The sequence below is a fragment of the Phaseolus vulgaris genome, chromosome 9 (assembly GCF_051622355.1).
Source record: "Phaseolus vulgaris cultivar YP4 chromosome 9, ASM5162235v1, whole genome shotgun sequence".
In the NCBI taxonomy this organism is placed as follows: domain Eukaryota; kingdom Viridiplantae; phylum Streptophyta; class Magnoliopsida; order Fabales; family Fabaceae; genus Phaseolus; species Phaseolus vulgaris.
In genome coordinates this window covers 35,198,395-35,213,968 of record NC_143506.1, presented here as the reverse complement: position 1 = coordinate 35,213,968, position 15,574 = coordinate 35,198,395, and the positions used below count along the sequence as shown (strand labels likewise).

Here is a 15,574-nt window from a genome sequence, read left to right as displayed (position 1 = left end):
AACATAAAAATTATTAACAAAAGATTATGATTTTGTACATATTGTCGTTTAACATGTTTTTTCTTCCTATTCAAAATGCCTGGTTTCAAAGGATGATTGAAAACCATCATATGAAATATTGACATCAATTAAAATGGAAGAAATTGAAAAAAAAAATGGAAGAAATTAAAATTGAGAAAAGAAAAATATCAACCCTTTTATCTCAACATACTACTTAGACAAAAGAAAAATATTTGGAATAATTCGAAATTAATTTTAAAAAAAAACTAAATTTATAGAATATTTAAAAGTTAATTATTCCCAACACCATTGACCAAGAAATGGGTGGGGTCAAGAATCGACATCAACACAGTTATTGTTTTGAGAAAATAGTAAGTAAATTGTTTCAGAGAAAAGAAGCATAATACTAAGGAAGGAAGAGAGAGAGAAGGTTTCATTAATGACTCACTTGTTTCCAAACTGGTAACTTTCTTCAGCCACTTCCCAATTACCTACCTCATTCATCTATTCCATTCACACCTTAATCCCTTTTCTTCTCTCACATTTTCAACATCGCAGTTTGCAATTTTTCAATTTGCAATTTGCATTTTCTTCTCCTCCTCTTATTCCATATAAATATACCTATATTCTCTCCACTGGGTACCCTCTCACCAGTCTCTCTTCCCTTTGAGGGTACCCCAGAAACAGATCCGATCCACATCCTTCTCATTCTCCATTAAAGCATAACCTTTTACCATTATTATTGATTATTGGTATCTGGGTTTCTCTCTAACTCGCGTTTCGAACATGTCATTGCACACTGCTTACTGTTGAACCCCTTTTTCCCCTTTGTCTAAACCCAACAGATAAAATGATTAACAAGCCACTTTTTCTCACATATGTCTACTTGTTCATCTACATCTTGCTCTCCTCCGGCGTCATTTTGTACAACAAGGTACTTTTCACTTGGCCATGGTTTTAGACAAGAAAGATGGTTAGTTAGTTAATTAATTATGTTTTTTTTTTTGGTTTTGTTAGTGGGTTTTGTCGCCGAAATACTTTAACTTTCCCCTTCCCATAACGCTCACCATGATTCACATGGCATTCTCTGGGGCAGTCGCATTTTTCCTTGTTCGGGTCTTTAAGGTAACACTACTTTTTCTACTGAAATCTTCGTTTGTTTTGGTTATTAATGATTAATTTGTTCTGTGATTGATATTTCTGATTTGTGAACTTGCACGTCCTTGTCATTTTTGTCGAGGTGGCATGTCATGCCATAACCTTTGTTAGTACTACTACTCACATGTTCGAGATGAGAGCGATGGGTGTGTTGGTGGGTTAGCATTGTGTATGTTGGGCTCTTTCTGTGATCCTCTTCACACTGGTTTAATTTAATTACATGAACTAAGTACTTCCTTAGAGTTGATAGAGTTCGGTGAAGAATGGAGTGATGGCTCACTTGCATTAGCAACCAGAGATTCTAAGTTGGAACCCATTTGAAATTGAGATTCTGCTTGTCAGTATCAGTTTGTGAGATCTAACTCAGTTGAATATATTTGTCTAATGAGGAGGAAGATCCTGAATAAGATTACATAATTTGTTCTTGAAGCTGAGTTTGCTCATTTATTGGTCAACATTGTTGTTGCTGTCAAAAGTGACACATCCGACATTAAGTACATGTTGGTATGTGTAATGGGTTGTTTCTTTAAATGTGATTTCTACGATGTTATGTGCAACTTATGACAAGCAAATGAATGGTATGGTACAGAAGAGAATGTTATGAATTTCTGGAGTAGTTCATATGTCCTTTCTGATTTCTTTTTACTTATCTCTGCACATACACACAGTTTTTGCTTTCACTAGGATTTTAAACTCTACATACAGTATGTAAAACCTACCCTCTATGCTGGAAACTGTTTTCCATCTATCATCCCTTTGCTTGATTTTGTTTCGTCATCTTATTATTTGGTTGCTACCTTGACCAATACTCCTTTGTTTTGTTATTGCAGATTGTGTCTCCTGTCAAAATGACATTTGAAATGTGAGTGTGCCATTGATTTAAATCCTTCTAAAGCTCTATTTGTCCTTAGTCAATCTTCTTTCTAAAACAAAGTTCCTTCTGTGGCAGCTATGCAACTTGTGTGGTACCAATAAGTGCTTTCTTTGCATCTAGTCTTTGGTAAGCACTGCAACATGGGCTAACTGTATTTTCTGTACATAACTTGTTCACACATTTCTTAATTCAATTTGACCTTGTTTAATTATTGATCTCTCTCTTAGCATTCAGTTCTGAGATGTGAAAAGTTAACTTGGTTAGGCATATTCAAGTAAGATCCAGTAACATCTGAAACCTCTCAGTATTAAATTAATTACATCTAAAATTTGTTAAGTCAAGTGTGGTTCATTCAATTTGTTTATGCTAAAATGAACGTTGATGATTTGAATCAGCTTAAGCAGTCAAGCTTGATTGCTGGAAGTTTGCCCATGGAAACCCCATCTAGGGATAGTTCTACTTTTAATACTGTCATCTTTGTAAAATGTTTTCTCAATATCCCATAGTAATGCTCTATATATTGGAGTTCTTATTCCAGCATTCAATATCCAAATCTGTTAGTTTGGTACTTTTAGTTTGAGTATCAACCCTCCTAAGAGAATATAGTATAATCAGGTTAATCATGCGGTGCCTAAAATTACTATGCTTTCTGTACTAGGCCAGTTAGAGAACATAGAATATTATTATATATATATATATATATATATATATATATATAATCCAAATTTCAAAGGATGATGTTTCTATGAAATTATGGATGCTCCTTTTGTATAGTGCTAAAAGTGAAAGATTACTTTGTTATCAAGCACCATTCTCTTTTGATTTTACATATGCCTGCTAATATTAATAGTTTTGAAGAAATAACGATTCATAGAGCAATACGTAATGTCTTTGGGTACTACAGGTTTGGTAACACTGCCTACTTGCACATCTCCGTGGCTTTCATCCAGATGCTAAAAGCTCTGAGTAAGTTTTTCTTTTTTTATATTTCACATGTTTCTCTTTCCATCTTAGTTCAATTTCCTTAATTCAAAATCTTGATATTTCAGTGCCGGTGGCAACTTTCCTTATGGCTGTTTTGTGTGGCATTGACAAAGCAAGGTGTGATGTGTTCTTGAACATGTTGCTGGTCAGTGTTGGAGTTGTCGTTTCCTCGTATGGGGAAATTCATTTTAATACAGTTGGTACAGTTTACCAGGTCACAGGCATCTTTGCAGAAGCTTTAAGACTGGTCTTAACACAAGTCCTTCTGCAGAAAAAGGGGCTGACTTTAAATCCTATTACAAGCTTATATTACATAGCTCCCTGCAGGTATTTATATTCATATTCTGTAAGGCACCTCAGTGAACTCAATACAACTGTTGTACTACTGAAACCAAACAGAAAATATGGCAATTTATCTGGTATTAATGAATAGTAACCATCTAATTGATTCATGATCATCTGGATTTAGTATTCAAATATTTAAATTGCACAATTTTTTGGCAATATAGACTTCACATATGCACATGTATAGGTAATGTTCTGAGTTTTTCTAATTATGAATTTCATGACATAAATCTAGTTTATTGCCAAACTTTTTAGCTCAAACAAATAAGCAATTTTATTCGGGGTTTCAATGTATGCTTATCAACAAACCCTGCATGCCATGTGTGTTGCTAACTTCTTGTACTGCTATATGCAGTTTTGTGTTTCTCTTTGTGCCTTGGTACCTATTGGAGAAGCCAGTAATGGAAGTTTCACAGATTCAGTTTAATTTCTGGATCTTCTTTTCCAATGCTGTGTGTGCACTAGCCTTGAACTTCTCAATTTTCTTAGTCATTGGTAGAACTGGTGCTGTAACCATCCGGGTTGCTGGTGTGCTTAAAGACTGGATATTGATAGCTCTTTCCACTGTCATATTCCCAGAATCTACAATAACTGGGTTGAATATAATTGGTTATGCAATTGGTAAGTTTTGTTTGACTCATCACATTCTTCAATTACCCCCTCCATCTTACCCTTTCATATTTTTTCCTGCAGCACTATGTGGAGTTGTGATGTACAATTACATAAAGGTTAGGGATGTCCGGGCCTCTCAAAATCCTGTTGAAAGTCTTCCAGATCGGATCACAAAGGTCTCAAATCCTTCTATCTTCTTTCAACATTTTACTAGTATAAGTTAAATGTATAATCCTACTAAGGCAGTGCTAAACTAACACTTGTTTAATACAAAGGTCTCAAATTCTTCCATCTTTCAACATTTTACTAGTACAAGTTAAATGCATAATCCTACTAAGGCAATGCTAAGCTAAGACTTGTATAATGTTGATTAAGATCTTAAGTAAATTCTGTGTGACATGCATGCAGGACTGGAAATTCGAGAAGAAGTCATCTGATATTTATGTGCCAGATAACATTGATGACAATGAAGGAAGCAGTGGAGGTAATGGAACTGCCTCTGATATGAAACATGATGAAGAAACACCACTTGTTTCATCAAGGTTATCTCATATTGGACGTACGCAGTTAACCAACCAATATGCAACAGGAAAGTGAAAACCCAAATACAAAGATTATTTATTTAGAGTACCCTTTTGGAGACATGAACTAGGAAGGGGAATGCACCTCTGTTCCTCATTCTTTTTAGGCAATAGGTTTCATAATTAAATCATATGCTTGTTATTTGTAATTACTTGCCTGTGTAGAATGCATAATCTCTGATTTACCATTCTGAATCATGGTTTTTGACAATAGATAAGGGAACAATTTGTATGATCAGCTCTCTGGTTGGAAATTATTTCTTAAATTACTGAATGCAAATTTTTAAATCTAAACACTTTTAATTTTCATGCTTCATGATTGCATGAGATGTGTACATTTTGTTTGATAACTTTTCATGTTAAAGTTTTCAAATCAGGCATTGTTTGGATTACTTTTATTTACAAAATTATATTTATTATATCTGACTCATGTGGTGTTTGAAAATGATATTCATGGTGCCTTTATATATCTTTTGTAACCCTTCGTTTTACTTCAAAAATTTTGGGCATAATTTCAAGAAAAATTGAAGAGAGAAGGGAAATTGAGCTTCGAACTATGATTTGTCAAATCACAGCTTTTGGTACACTTATGAGCATGTGTACGAAATTTCTTTATTATATTGTGTATGAATAACTAAATAAAATGAGATAGTTGAAATAATGTGTTTAATCACAAAGACTTGTAGTGAGAACGTTAATGACAAAGCTAACTTATTCTTATTTCATTTTTTAAAATATTGTTTTACATTTTTTTTTCTATTTTTTCACTTTGTCTGTCATCTTGATTTTATTAGGTATCTATTTTGTTAAACTATTATATACAAATGAAGTAAAAATACTATAAATACTTTTCATAATGTCCAATGATTTTATGTGTGCCCTTTTTTGTGAAATTTCTATCATCATATTTTCTTTTTAAATGAGGCTTTAATTATGTTGGTTGGAAGGTAATTTTATATTGAATTTAATAAAAATGTATTGTAAAAGTTTTATAATGAAATTTAATTATATATTGTTACTTATGATATGTTACTTTTTATTGTGTATATTTTGTAAGTGATATTTAATACGATTTCGTAATGTTTGATTGGTTTCAGGATTGTTGGCAATGTCTACAAACAGATACAAGTTTATTTTATCTTCACTCACACGATTATTTCAAGTAAAGTACGTTTAATTATGTAATTAAGTGATGAAGTATGCAAAACTCTATGTTATCTTGTTCATGTAAGTAGCATTATGAGTTCCTTTAAGTTAAGTGTACAATTTTTAGAACTTTCTCTTGTAATTTTTATTTAAGTTTATTCAAGTTTTCACCCTAAATTCTATATTAAGATATGTTTTCCCTTTGTGTAGTGTATAAAAAGATAAGTGCTTTTTAATAGAATAGGAGAATGGTTATAAATGTCATTTTAAATGAAAGAAACAAAAGGGAGGTGTAGTAAAGAAGGGATGTGTAAATAGCAAGAGCCTTAAATAAGGGCCCTGTAATATGGCCCAATTTGGAGGCTATTGGGCTCTTAAAGCTTGCTCAAAGACTAATGGGTGCAGGAAGTAATTGCCTTATACATAATGCATGTGCATGTGTCATATATTCTTTTATAATAATGATAAACTAATAGTTAACATAACTGAAAAAACTAATTATCATAATAAAAATCAGTTATCGTGAATAAAATCAGAAAAGGATGCTTATAGTAAATATATTTCTATACACTTATAAAATAACTTATTAACTTTGTCATTAGTAAATATATCCCATTTAATTTGTTAAATAAAAAAAATAGTTAAGTTTTAAGTATATTATAAATTTATATATTTTTAATTAAATATTTATTAAAAATATGTATTTTATTGAGTAGTTAAAATATATTTTATTTTTATCTAAATATTTTATTGCTTGATTTTGTTATTAATGAGATAATATAATTATTATTTGTGTTTTCATTTTTAATTTACCGATCAGTTTGTTTATTTTCTCTAATATTTTTTAATTTATTGATTAACTTATTTCTTCTCTCTTATAAAGTGAGTTGATCAACATTGAGAGATTGAAAATTAATTAAAAATATTTAAATTTATAAAAGAATTCCTCTTTGTACATAAAGGCAATACAAAACTTCAAAAATCCCCAAATGATGAGATTTTGAAAATTGATTATAACTATTAAATAATTTTTAATTTTTAAAGTATCAATTTTCATATTTTATTTCTAAAAATATTTTAATATATATAATCAAAATGTTATATATATATATATACTGATGAAGTCTTTTTTTATATAAAATATTAATAAAAAATTAATATTTCTTAAAAAAAACAAAACTTTAAAGATATTTGTGCCCTTGAAATACAGCTATATTTGTTGTTTTCCAAGATACTTTAGCTTAACGTTTGGTCTTCACAGAAATTCTCTTTTGAATTTAACTTTTATGATTTTGTTTTAGTCTTTATGCTATATCTCTTTTTTTACTCCTTATAAAATTTTGTTTATTTTGAATTATTCTCTTTTAAAAAATATTTATTAGTAACTAAACACAAATATTTTACACATTTCAGGAACTAAAAATACTGAAATAAAAATATAAAATTATAAATATTAAAATTAAATAAAAATAATAATATGACTATATTTTAAAATACAACAAATATTTTAAAGTTAAAAAGAAAATTATAAACATTCCATAAGTGTCCTTTGTTTTTAATATGCGGGCATTCGTTTTAAGATATGGAAAATTATGATAGGAAAATTATTTTTTGGATATATTGTAAAATATATTTGATTAATTTTTATATTCCTGAGAATATATTTAAATTTTTAAATTAATTAAAATAAAACCTATCCAGAAATTTATTTTTATAATATTCTAACAATCATAAAAGAAAATATCCTTATTTTTATATTTTCTGAAATGCAAAAATCAAATGCATCCTTTAGTTATATTGACGTTGAAAACTCCAATATGATGCATTAACTAATTCTTATTTATTAAATTTAGGTAAACTCAACATCATAACATAACGTATACTTCCTACCTTAATGGTTAAAAAAAAAATGGGGTAAAATATAATCTATATTTTCATAATTACAAATAATTTTAAATATGCTGTTTTAATTATTAGTAATGAGAATACTATGCTTTTTATTATTTAATTAAAAAATTATTTATAATTTTTTTATTTTTCATAATGTTATTTTTGGTATTTAGAATTAGACCATATTTATAACAAATGTATGTCGGATCAATTATCAGTTTTTAATGTACAATATGTAAAATTAAATGATTAAAATTTTCTTAATTGAAAAAAAAAATTGTGCTTAAGTTAAAGGAATAGAAAAATATTTAACTCTTTAATAAAATTTTAAAAATTATGGTACTAGATTAAATTCATATAATAAATGTTAAATAAACTAAAGTTTATTGCATCTTCAGTCTCATGTTAATCTTAAAAAATAAATAATAATTAACAAAAAGTGTCATCAATTTATATAATTAATGTCATATTTTCATAGGAGTAAATTGCATATTTAAGATATTATAGTCAGAAATTATATTATCACAAACATAAATATTTAATAATTCTTGAAAAAAGTTAATATTGATTTAATTTAAAAATTGAAAAAAAAAATGAAAGAATGAAATGAAAATAACTAGTTAATGTACACACTAACTTTCACTTCTTCTTGAAATATAAACAATCTAAGACAGGTTGACATAATTGTTTAAAAAAAAATTCCAAAAACATACTTTCATAACCTTAGGACAAAGATAAAATATTTATTTGCATCTTTGTGAAAATAGAAAAAATAAACTTAAATAAAAGAAAAAACTAAACTTGTTCATTCCTAATTTTTTTTAAACTAACTCGATTTTATAAAATCAATTAAAAATAATTTTAAATTAATTTACCCGTACATAATCGATTTAAAAAATAAATTTTAAAATAATTCAATATTATAAAATTAATTTGTAAATAAAATTTATATACAAAATGAAGTACTAATTTTATTTTATTCTAAATGATGTAAGATGTTGAATATACATTTTCAATGAAAGAATAATGAACATGGAAGCAAACACATTTGTATGATTATTATAAGTAGACATAAAAATGAAGAACAGAATGACCTAAATGCTACGCCATTAACTCCCCTAAGCAAGCACAACCTCAGAAGACAAAGCAGTTTCAACAACTAGCAGAAGCAATGCCCAATTCCTTAAAAGTGACACTAAACCATAATGTTAATGTTGTGTGTGTACTTGCCAATAATCAATTGGGAAAATGTCTGAAATGGTGCAGCCACATTCAGATTTTGATGTGCCATCTTCCACAAATTCCACCCTAATATGTTTCTCATTATTGAAGAATCTGTTGGAATGGAACTGAGATAAGGGTCTTTTTGTAGGAAACCTTCCCTAGCTAGGGCCTCTTCTCCCACACCACAAGATTCTTCTTGTCCATGTCCTAAGAACAAATCTTTTGAATCACTCTATGATACCCACTTTTTAATTCATCTCAAATCTATTTTGCTACACCACACAATCCAATCATGCAAAAAAAACACTTCTTAATCAAGACAAAAATTCATTAAATAACAAGTATTATAAACAAAACTATGATGGGTCCCAATAGATTGTTGTGCAATGAAAACTTAAGACTTTTGAGGACCCTTCAAGAGAGGGTAAATATGAAGGACAAGCCCTTGAAGATTACTTTTTCTTTTAGTTTTTCCTTTGGTTAAAAATGATTGGGAGATGTATCAACTATGCACATGTCTTGTAAAAGTACAATGATGATTCTTTGGAGTGAAACTCATTTGAAAAAAAAAACTTTAACATTAAATAAGTTAAAATATTATAGTACCATCGTTATTTTAACCTAACTTTGTGATGAAATCCAACATTTACTTTTTTGTAAAAATCTATGATAGTTGTCGAAAGACAAGGTTGGACAATTGTTGACTTTTTATTTGAGAATTGAGAATATGGGATCACCAACACCAATGTCTTCTTGTTTGATTAATTACCCATTATGAGATATAATATAGAAGAAATAATGTGTCTAGTCATATGAAAAAAAAAACTATTTTTTTAATCATGTTATTTTTAACTCCCTTTTTGGATAACTAATTTTTTTTAAGTAAAAAAGTTACTTTTTGGAATCTCTCTTTCCCACTATGTCATTTTTATCCATAAAATTCTAAATATAAGACTTTGTATATCTATCATATATGTAAATAAAGTTTTCAATTAAACACTTAGCTAAAAAAGAACTATTTAATTACAAGATGTTGAAGAATGCAACTGGTAGTTTATTTCAGTATATTATTAATTTATGATTATAAATTTAATAGAAAAATGGCTAGGCTTGAATTTATTTTGAAGTTTTGAAAATAAATATCTCTTTTTTATATTTTTTTTATAAATAAATTGAATAATTTAAAATATTTGAATGTTCATATATATATATAAACATCCCAAAGGTCAACATGATGACCTTTTACAAACCTTACCCTTACCCAAATAGAATTAGTCCACTTAGAATCACCATTACCATTCATTCATGCACAAAAATAACAAGGATGCTTGAGTAATAATATGCATATCTATACCAATAAGAATATAAAAACACAACGACTTTTACCTTGCTAGTTAATCAAGATCAAATTCTTAATTGAGTTAGAGAAAAAATTTCTAAGGAGTTCGATCTTGCATTTTTTAATACAATATTATTTCTTTGTTTTCAAAATTCTGCAACTATGGTCACCTACATACATGTTCGTGTCTTGTTTTCATCCGTCTTCAATCTACAAGAAAGAATTGACAAAAGTAGCTCTTTGGCTCACAATGCATTGTTATCGTCCATCCAAGACAATCATTTCATACAACAAAAGAAATCGAATAATTTATGAAAAGATTATCCAATATGTTGATGTTGCTTACAGAGGACACAAAGTACACTGGGAAGACATATACCTCTTCTACCTAAATTTTTCATAGTTGACACTCTGCTTCTAAACACTCTCCAAAGTAAGCATTGTGGAGATGGCATTGCATTAAACTTCCATAACTTTTTAAATACAAAGTTATATTTACCTACTATTTCACTATACAAAATATTATATGCAATGATCAGATTCTTAAACCATCAATTCCATTCTCCAATGAATAGACCAGATCCAACAGTTATTTTCACATCTTCCAACATGGTTCAGTATTGCCACCTATTTATCCTGCCAAAACTTAATCTTTTTTTCATTTCCTATTTCCCAAAATATATTATCTTTCAGTTATTCAATTCTTACTTTAAGTTTATTTTTTTAAGGTCCCTCTATGTTATTATTCTCTCCAGCTCCCAAATTCGGATACCAGTATTTACTTCCATAGTCCAACATTTTTCTCATCCAATCTTCAAATCCACTTTCCAATTAACCCAACATTGAACAACTTCAAGTCCTCAATCTCTAAATTGTCATTCTCCTTAGTCTTGCAAATTGGGGGCAAATTGTGTCCATGTGTAACACCCCATAATTTACATATAACTATTACAATAAAAGTTCTACCAGTTTCTATACAAACTTGGAGTTTTTCAAAAACAGTCTTAATATATGATTAGGATTTATAGAAATACAATTTACATATCCACAACTCAAAATAAGACTCTGAACCCTCTAAGGCTCTCCTGCACCTGTATGGTCATCTACTCGTGTACATAGTACAGTCATTGCAGTTCAAACACAACAAGAAAAGCAAGGGTAAGCTAGTGAAAATAGAATTTTATAATATACACAATTAAATCAAAAGAGAAAACCATATTACATGATCAATTTCTCAAATTATTCAACTTTCTTCAAATCTCAACAATAAACAATCACATAGATCTCACATGGATCTACACATCCAGAATATTCAACAAACAACGTCTTCCGGAAGACCCGTATTAAGTAAGTCCTACCAGAGACTAACACCTGATCCAAAGATTACCAACGAATCCAACAGAAAGGATCAGGGTAAGTTCAATACAACCCAAGCTGTGTATCTCATATGTCACGGTGTGCATGAACTCCCCCATCAGCTTCTCACCACCTGATATCTTAGTCTATGTGACTTAGATCATCAGTGAAGCTCGGAGATCTCTGTTACCACATAGGCATCAATACTTAATACACAGCAAACATCAGTCCATACATTATCCCAAATGTATGAATTCAATTCCATACCATCCCGTCATACAATATCATTCCAAACACGATCCACAACATTAAAAAACGTAATTAAAATTAAAAAAACAACACTTAAATATTAAACCATTAAAATATAATATTTTTACAAATTTAAATAATATATAAACAAACAACCTAATATATATAACACACAACATCTCTGCAAGAAAAATTGAATATTGGGACCACGTCCCTTCCTCATTCAGATCTTCTATCCAAGGGTGCTATAAAAAATTAAATTTAGCTTCCCTTACCTCAATTGCTTGCTTTCCAAGCAACTTTTAGAATTTTATTCCTCGCCGTTTGGATAAGCTTCAAGATTTACGGGCCTAATGCAAATTATCCAAACAGAACAAAATTTCAGTATATAATATAATAAGTTGAGAGGATTAAACTTCTCAACTGACCCCACCAAGATTGATGACTAAATCCTAAGGAAAAACAGAGAACAAAGGATATTTAGAGTAAAAATGAACTTACTCTGTTTGAAAATCTGATCGGGTAGAAATGTTCCTTAACTCCTCTGCTACAGCGTGGTATGATCAGATTCTAAAATAGATGAAGATTGAGAGAGAAATTAAGAGAGAGAGAGAAGAGAATTGGAGAGAGAAGAGAAAATGGCATGGGGGAGGGGTCTGGAGCTTTTTCTAAAAAAAAGCGTCATTACACCATGATATCCAAATAATTTTATTTTCCTTCTTACTCCAGTCCCAAAGAATTTTTCTTTGCATTTTTAATACTTGACCCCACAACTTCCAACATTTTAAACAAAAACATTAAGATAATATAAATAACTATTTTTTTTTTCCATCCTCCAATTATTTTATCTAATCATTCATACTCACATAATAAATAAAGAAGAGATAATTTTATCTTGTTTCCACACCATCCATCAATCAGAAAAAATGAAAAAAAAAAGTTAAAAAACTAATTTGAACTTTTTTGAAAACACTTCATGGATTGTGATAAGTTTTATGGATTATATATAAAAATTATTTTAAATGATTTAATTTTAAAATAACTTTGGTATAATAAATAAAATATTCTTTTTTTTATTTTATAAGTTTAGTTTGTGATGTTTTAAATATTTAACTAAGTATAACCATTTTTACTATTGAATAAATAAAATTATCTTATAAGTTAAGATTGTGATGTTTCAATTTCAATCAAGTTTAAAGAAAGTATATTTGTTCATCATTTTGAAACATTTTACAAATTAGGAATAATACAGTATTCAAAAGTTTTTATCTTCAAATAATATACTCATTTAATATCTTGTCTGTTTTTAGAATTTTTTATGAATATGTATATTCTACTTATGTATCGTTTTTGTTAACATATGAGTTTTGGTTTAGACAAATGATTGTTGTTACTTGAGGTGTCAGTCTAGTTAAGATCTTAAGTTGCATAAGGATGCCTAACATGAAAGTTTTTATTTAAAAAAATATTTTTATTTAATATTCAAAGATTTTGTTTCTATTTAAAAATCAGACAATTAATATTATTTTTAATCTAATAATTAAAATTGTATAATTATTTAAATTATAGAACTTGAGTAAATAATTATTGTAATCCAATAACTCATTGAAACATCATTGAACATTTCTTCAATTTTGATTTAAAAAATTGTCAAATAAGTGTTAGCATGAAAGTTGTTGGCTTATCATCAGAATAACTTGTGAAAGTAAAATTAACATAAGATTCATAGTATAAAATATTATTTGAAGTATGAAATATAAAAAACGTTGTCATATTTATATTAAATTGTTGATAAGTCAATTGTTGTACAAAAGTATCATTTCATTATATCAAATACCAAAATATTTCATCAACCTAGTGAGTTAAAAAATAAAAAAATAAAACACGAGTCTTCTTATGTTTTGAATTTTAGAGTGAATTAACTAATGGTTCTTAAAAGTTGTAGGTGTTAATTATTTGGTTCCTGAATAATTTATTTTTGTATGTTAGTCCCTAAATTACTTTTCTGTTGGCAAGTTTATCCTTTTGTTAACATGTTTGTTATAATAGAAGTCTAAAATACTACTCAAGTCCCATGGTGGAAGATTTATCACTCCTAGTTAGTATTTTGTGGACCTTAAGTCAGATGACTAAAAAAATTAAGAATATTTTTTGAAAAACTGAAAAGTTGGTTCAACAATTGAAGAGACTTTATTAAAAATAGTGTATGTTGACATGTTATTTTACATGCCAAAATGAGAATGTGAAAAGTTGGAGAGGATATGGGGTAATAAAAAAGTTGCTAAAGTGATTTTGAGTTTACTGTAAGAATATTGTTACAAGTTAAGTGGCGGAAAAGGTCTTACACACAAAGTCTGAAGGTTGAATACGAATGAGCAGTCTAAGTCGTGTCAAGTTACTGATATCCTTATAAATACACATCCAAGAATGAGAGAAATGTACATATTTATAATAACAATCAATATCCTAATTATATTATACCGAAACATTGACTTGAAAATCGAAGTGTAGGCATCCCACCTCCACCTCTGATCAAGACCGATGATCGCAGTTCAAGACTACAACCAAAGATCAAGGACCACAACCAAAAATTGGAACCACCAACAATTGTTTGAGGAGATCGTCCTTCCCAACCCGTTTAAGAACATTAACAATATTAAGAAGTGAATGTTAAGCCTAATTCAATCTTATAAAACTAGTGAGTGAGACTATATATTACGGGTGGTTCAATAATGACTCGTTAATGGGTGACTTGATAAGTCCAACAAACTCTTACTAAGATAGACTTTAGATGATACTGATAACATATTAAGAAGTGAACTTTAAACCTAACTCAAGCTTATATATCTAGCTTATAAAGTGAGGTTAAATATTATAATCTCTAGTCGATGTGAAATCTATGTGAATCTAACATTTTTTGGTTAAATTATATATATATATATATATATATATATGAAACTAAATTTTTTTTTTCTTTTATGGAAATTTGTTTTTGTATGTCAATTGGTTTCTTCTATGTTGTTATTGATGGTCGTTTATCATTGAGAATTTTGAATAATATTGTTCATTTGTTTGTACCCTTTTTCTTATATGGTCAAAATTTTCAACTTTTCGTAAGTTATGTCCCACAAGTATCATTGGAGGTACTTCATTCATTTAGGGTTTATGTTTTCTAATCTGTGTTCAGAAAATGGTGTCCAAATTCATTTTGTACTTCACTAAAAAGGAACATTTGTGGGGGAAGAAGGTTGGATTATTGGATATAGTGAGAGAGAGAGTTTTGTGTTTAAGAAAACATGAATGCTCCTTAAATATTTGAGTGCTAAATAACTTGTTTGGTTTGTGAAAAAAATATCATGAGGTTTGTTAAATAAATTTTAGTAACATATTTTCTCTTTCGAATGAACTTTCCCTTTTGTAAAGCATGTGTTGAGTTATGAGTTTCACAAAACACATATCTAGAAAAAAGGTTCAAATTTTTTAAGGATGAAAAAAGTTTAAAAAAAATTAGAGACTATAAATAAATTTTAAAATTATTAAAAAATAACATATGTCTAAGACTGAAAACTTGATTTATTTTCGAGAGACAAAAATAATGTTATTGACATATATCAATAAAATTATTTAATGTTCTTTAACAGATATGGAACTATTTGAGTTTCTCGAGGGTTCTGGTCTCCACAAATTTTAATTTATTTTTTAGGATGCAGTTAAATATGTATTAATCTCAAATAACTATTTTCTATTTAAAGATTTATATAAATAATATTATTTAAGATATTATTCTTTTTTATTAACAAAATGTGTCATTCTTTT

The 15,574-nt window shown here is 28.5% G+C and overlaps 1 protein-coding gene and 1 long non-coding RNA gene across 2 annotated transcripts; one reads left to right on the top strand and one right to left on the bottom strand.

Moving 5' to 3' along the window:
* The first annotated feature begins 345 nt into the window (after positions 1–345).
* On the top strand, positions 346–4,848 carry LOC137823172 (putative sugar phosphate/phosphate translocator At1g48230). The gene is made up of 9 exons (XM_068628323.1): positions 346–934; positions 1,018–1,125; positions 1,989–2,020; positions 2,108–2,158; positions 2,937–2,998; positions 3,082–3,343; positions 3,717–3,982; positions 4,055–4,149; positions 4,382–4,848. Exons 1-9 carry the CDS (start codon positions 851–853, stop codon positions 4,568–4,570), a joined length of 1,149 nt encoding a protein of 382 aa, XP_068484424.1. The 5' UTR covers positions 346–850; the 3' UTR covers positions 4,571–4,848.
* A 6,213-nt stretch (positions 4,849–11,061) lies between these two features.
* Positions 11,062–12,405, bottom strand: LOC150025285 (uncharacterized). The gene is made up of 3 exons (XR_016515360.1): positions 12,260–12,405; positions 12,034–12,108; positions 11,062–11,256 (listed from the first exon to the last, which is right to left on the bottom strand). It is a non-coding gene; the product is annotated as an uncharacterized LOC150025285 (long non-coding RNA).
* Positions 12,406–15,574: the final 3,169 nt, after the last annotated feature.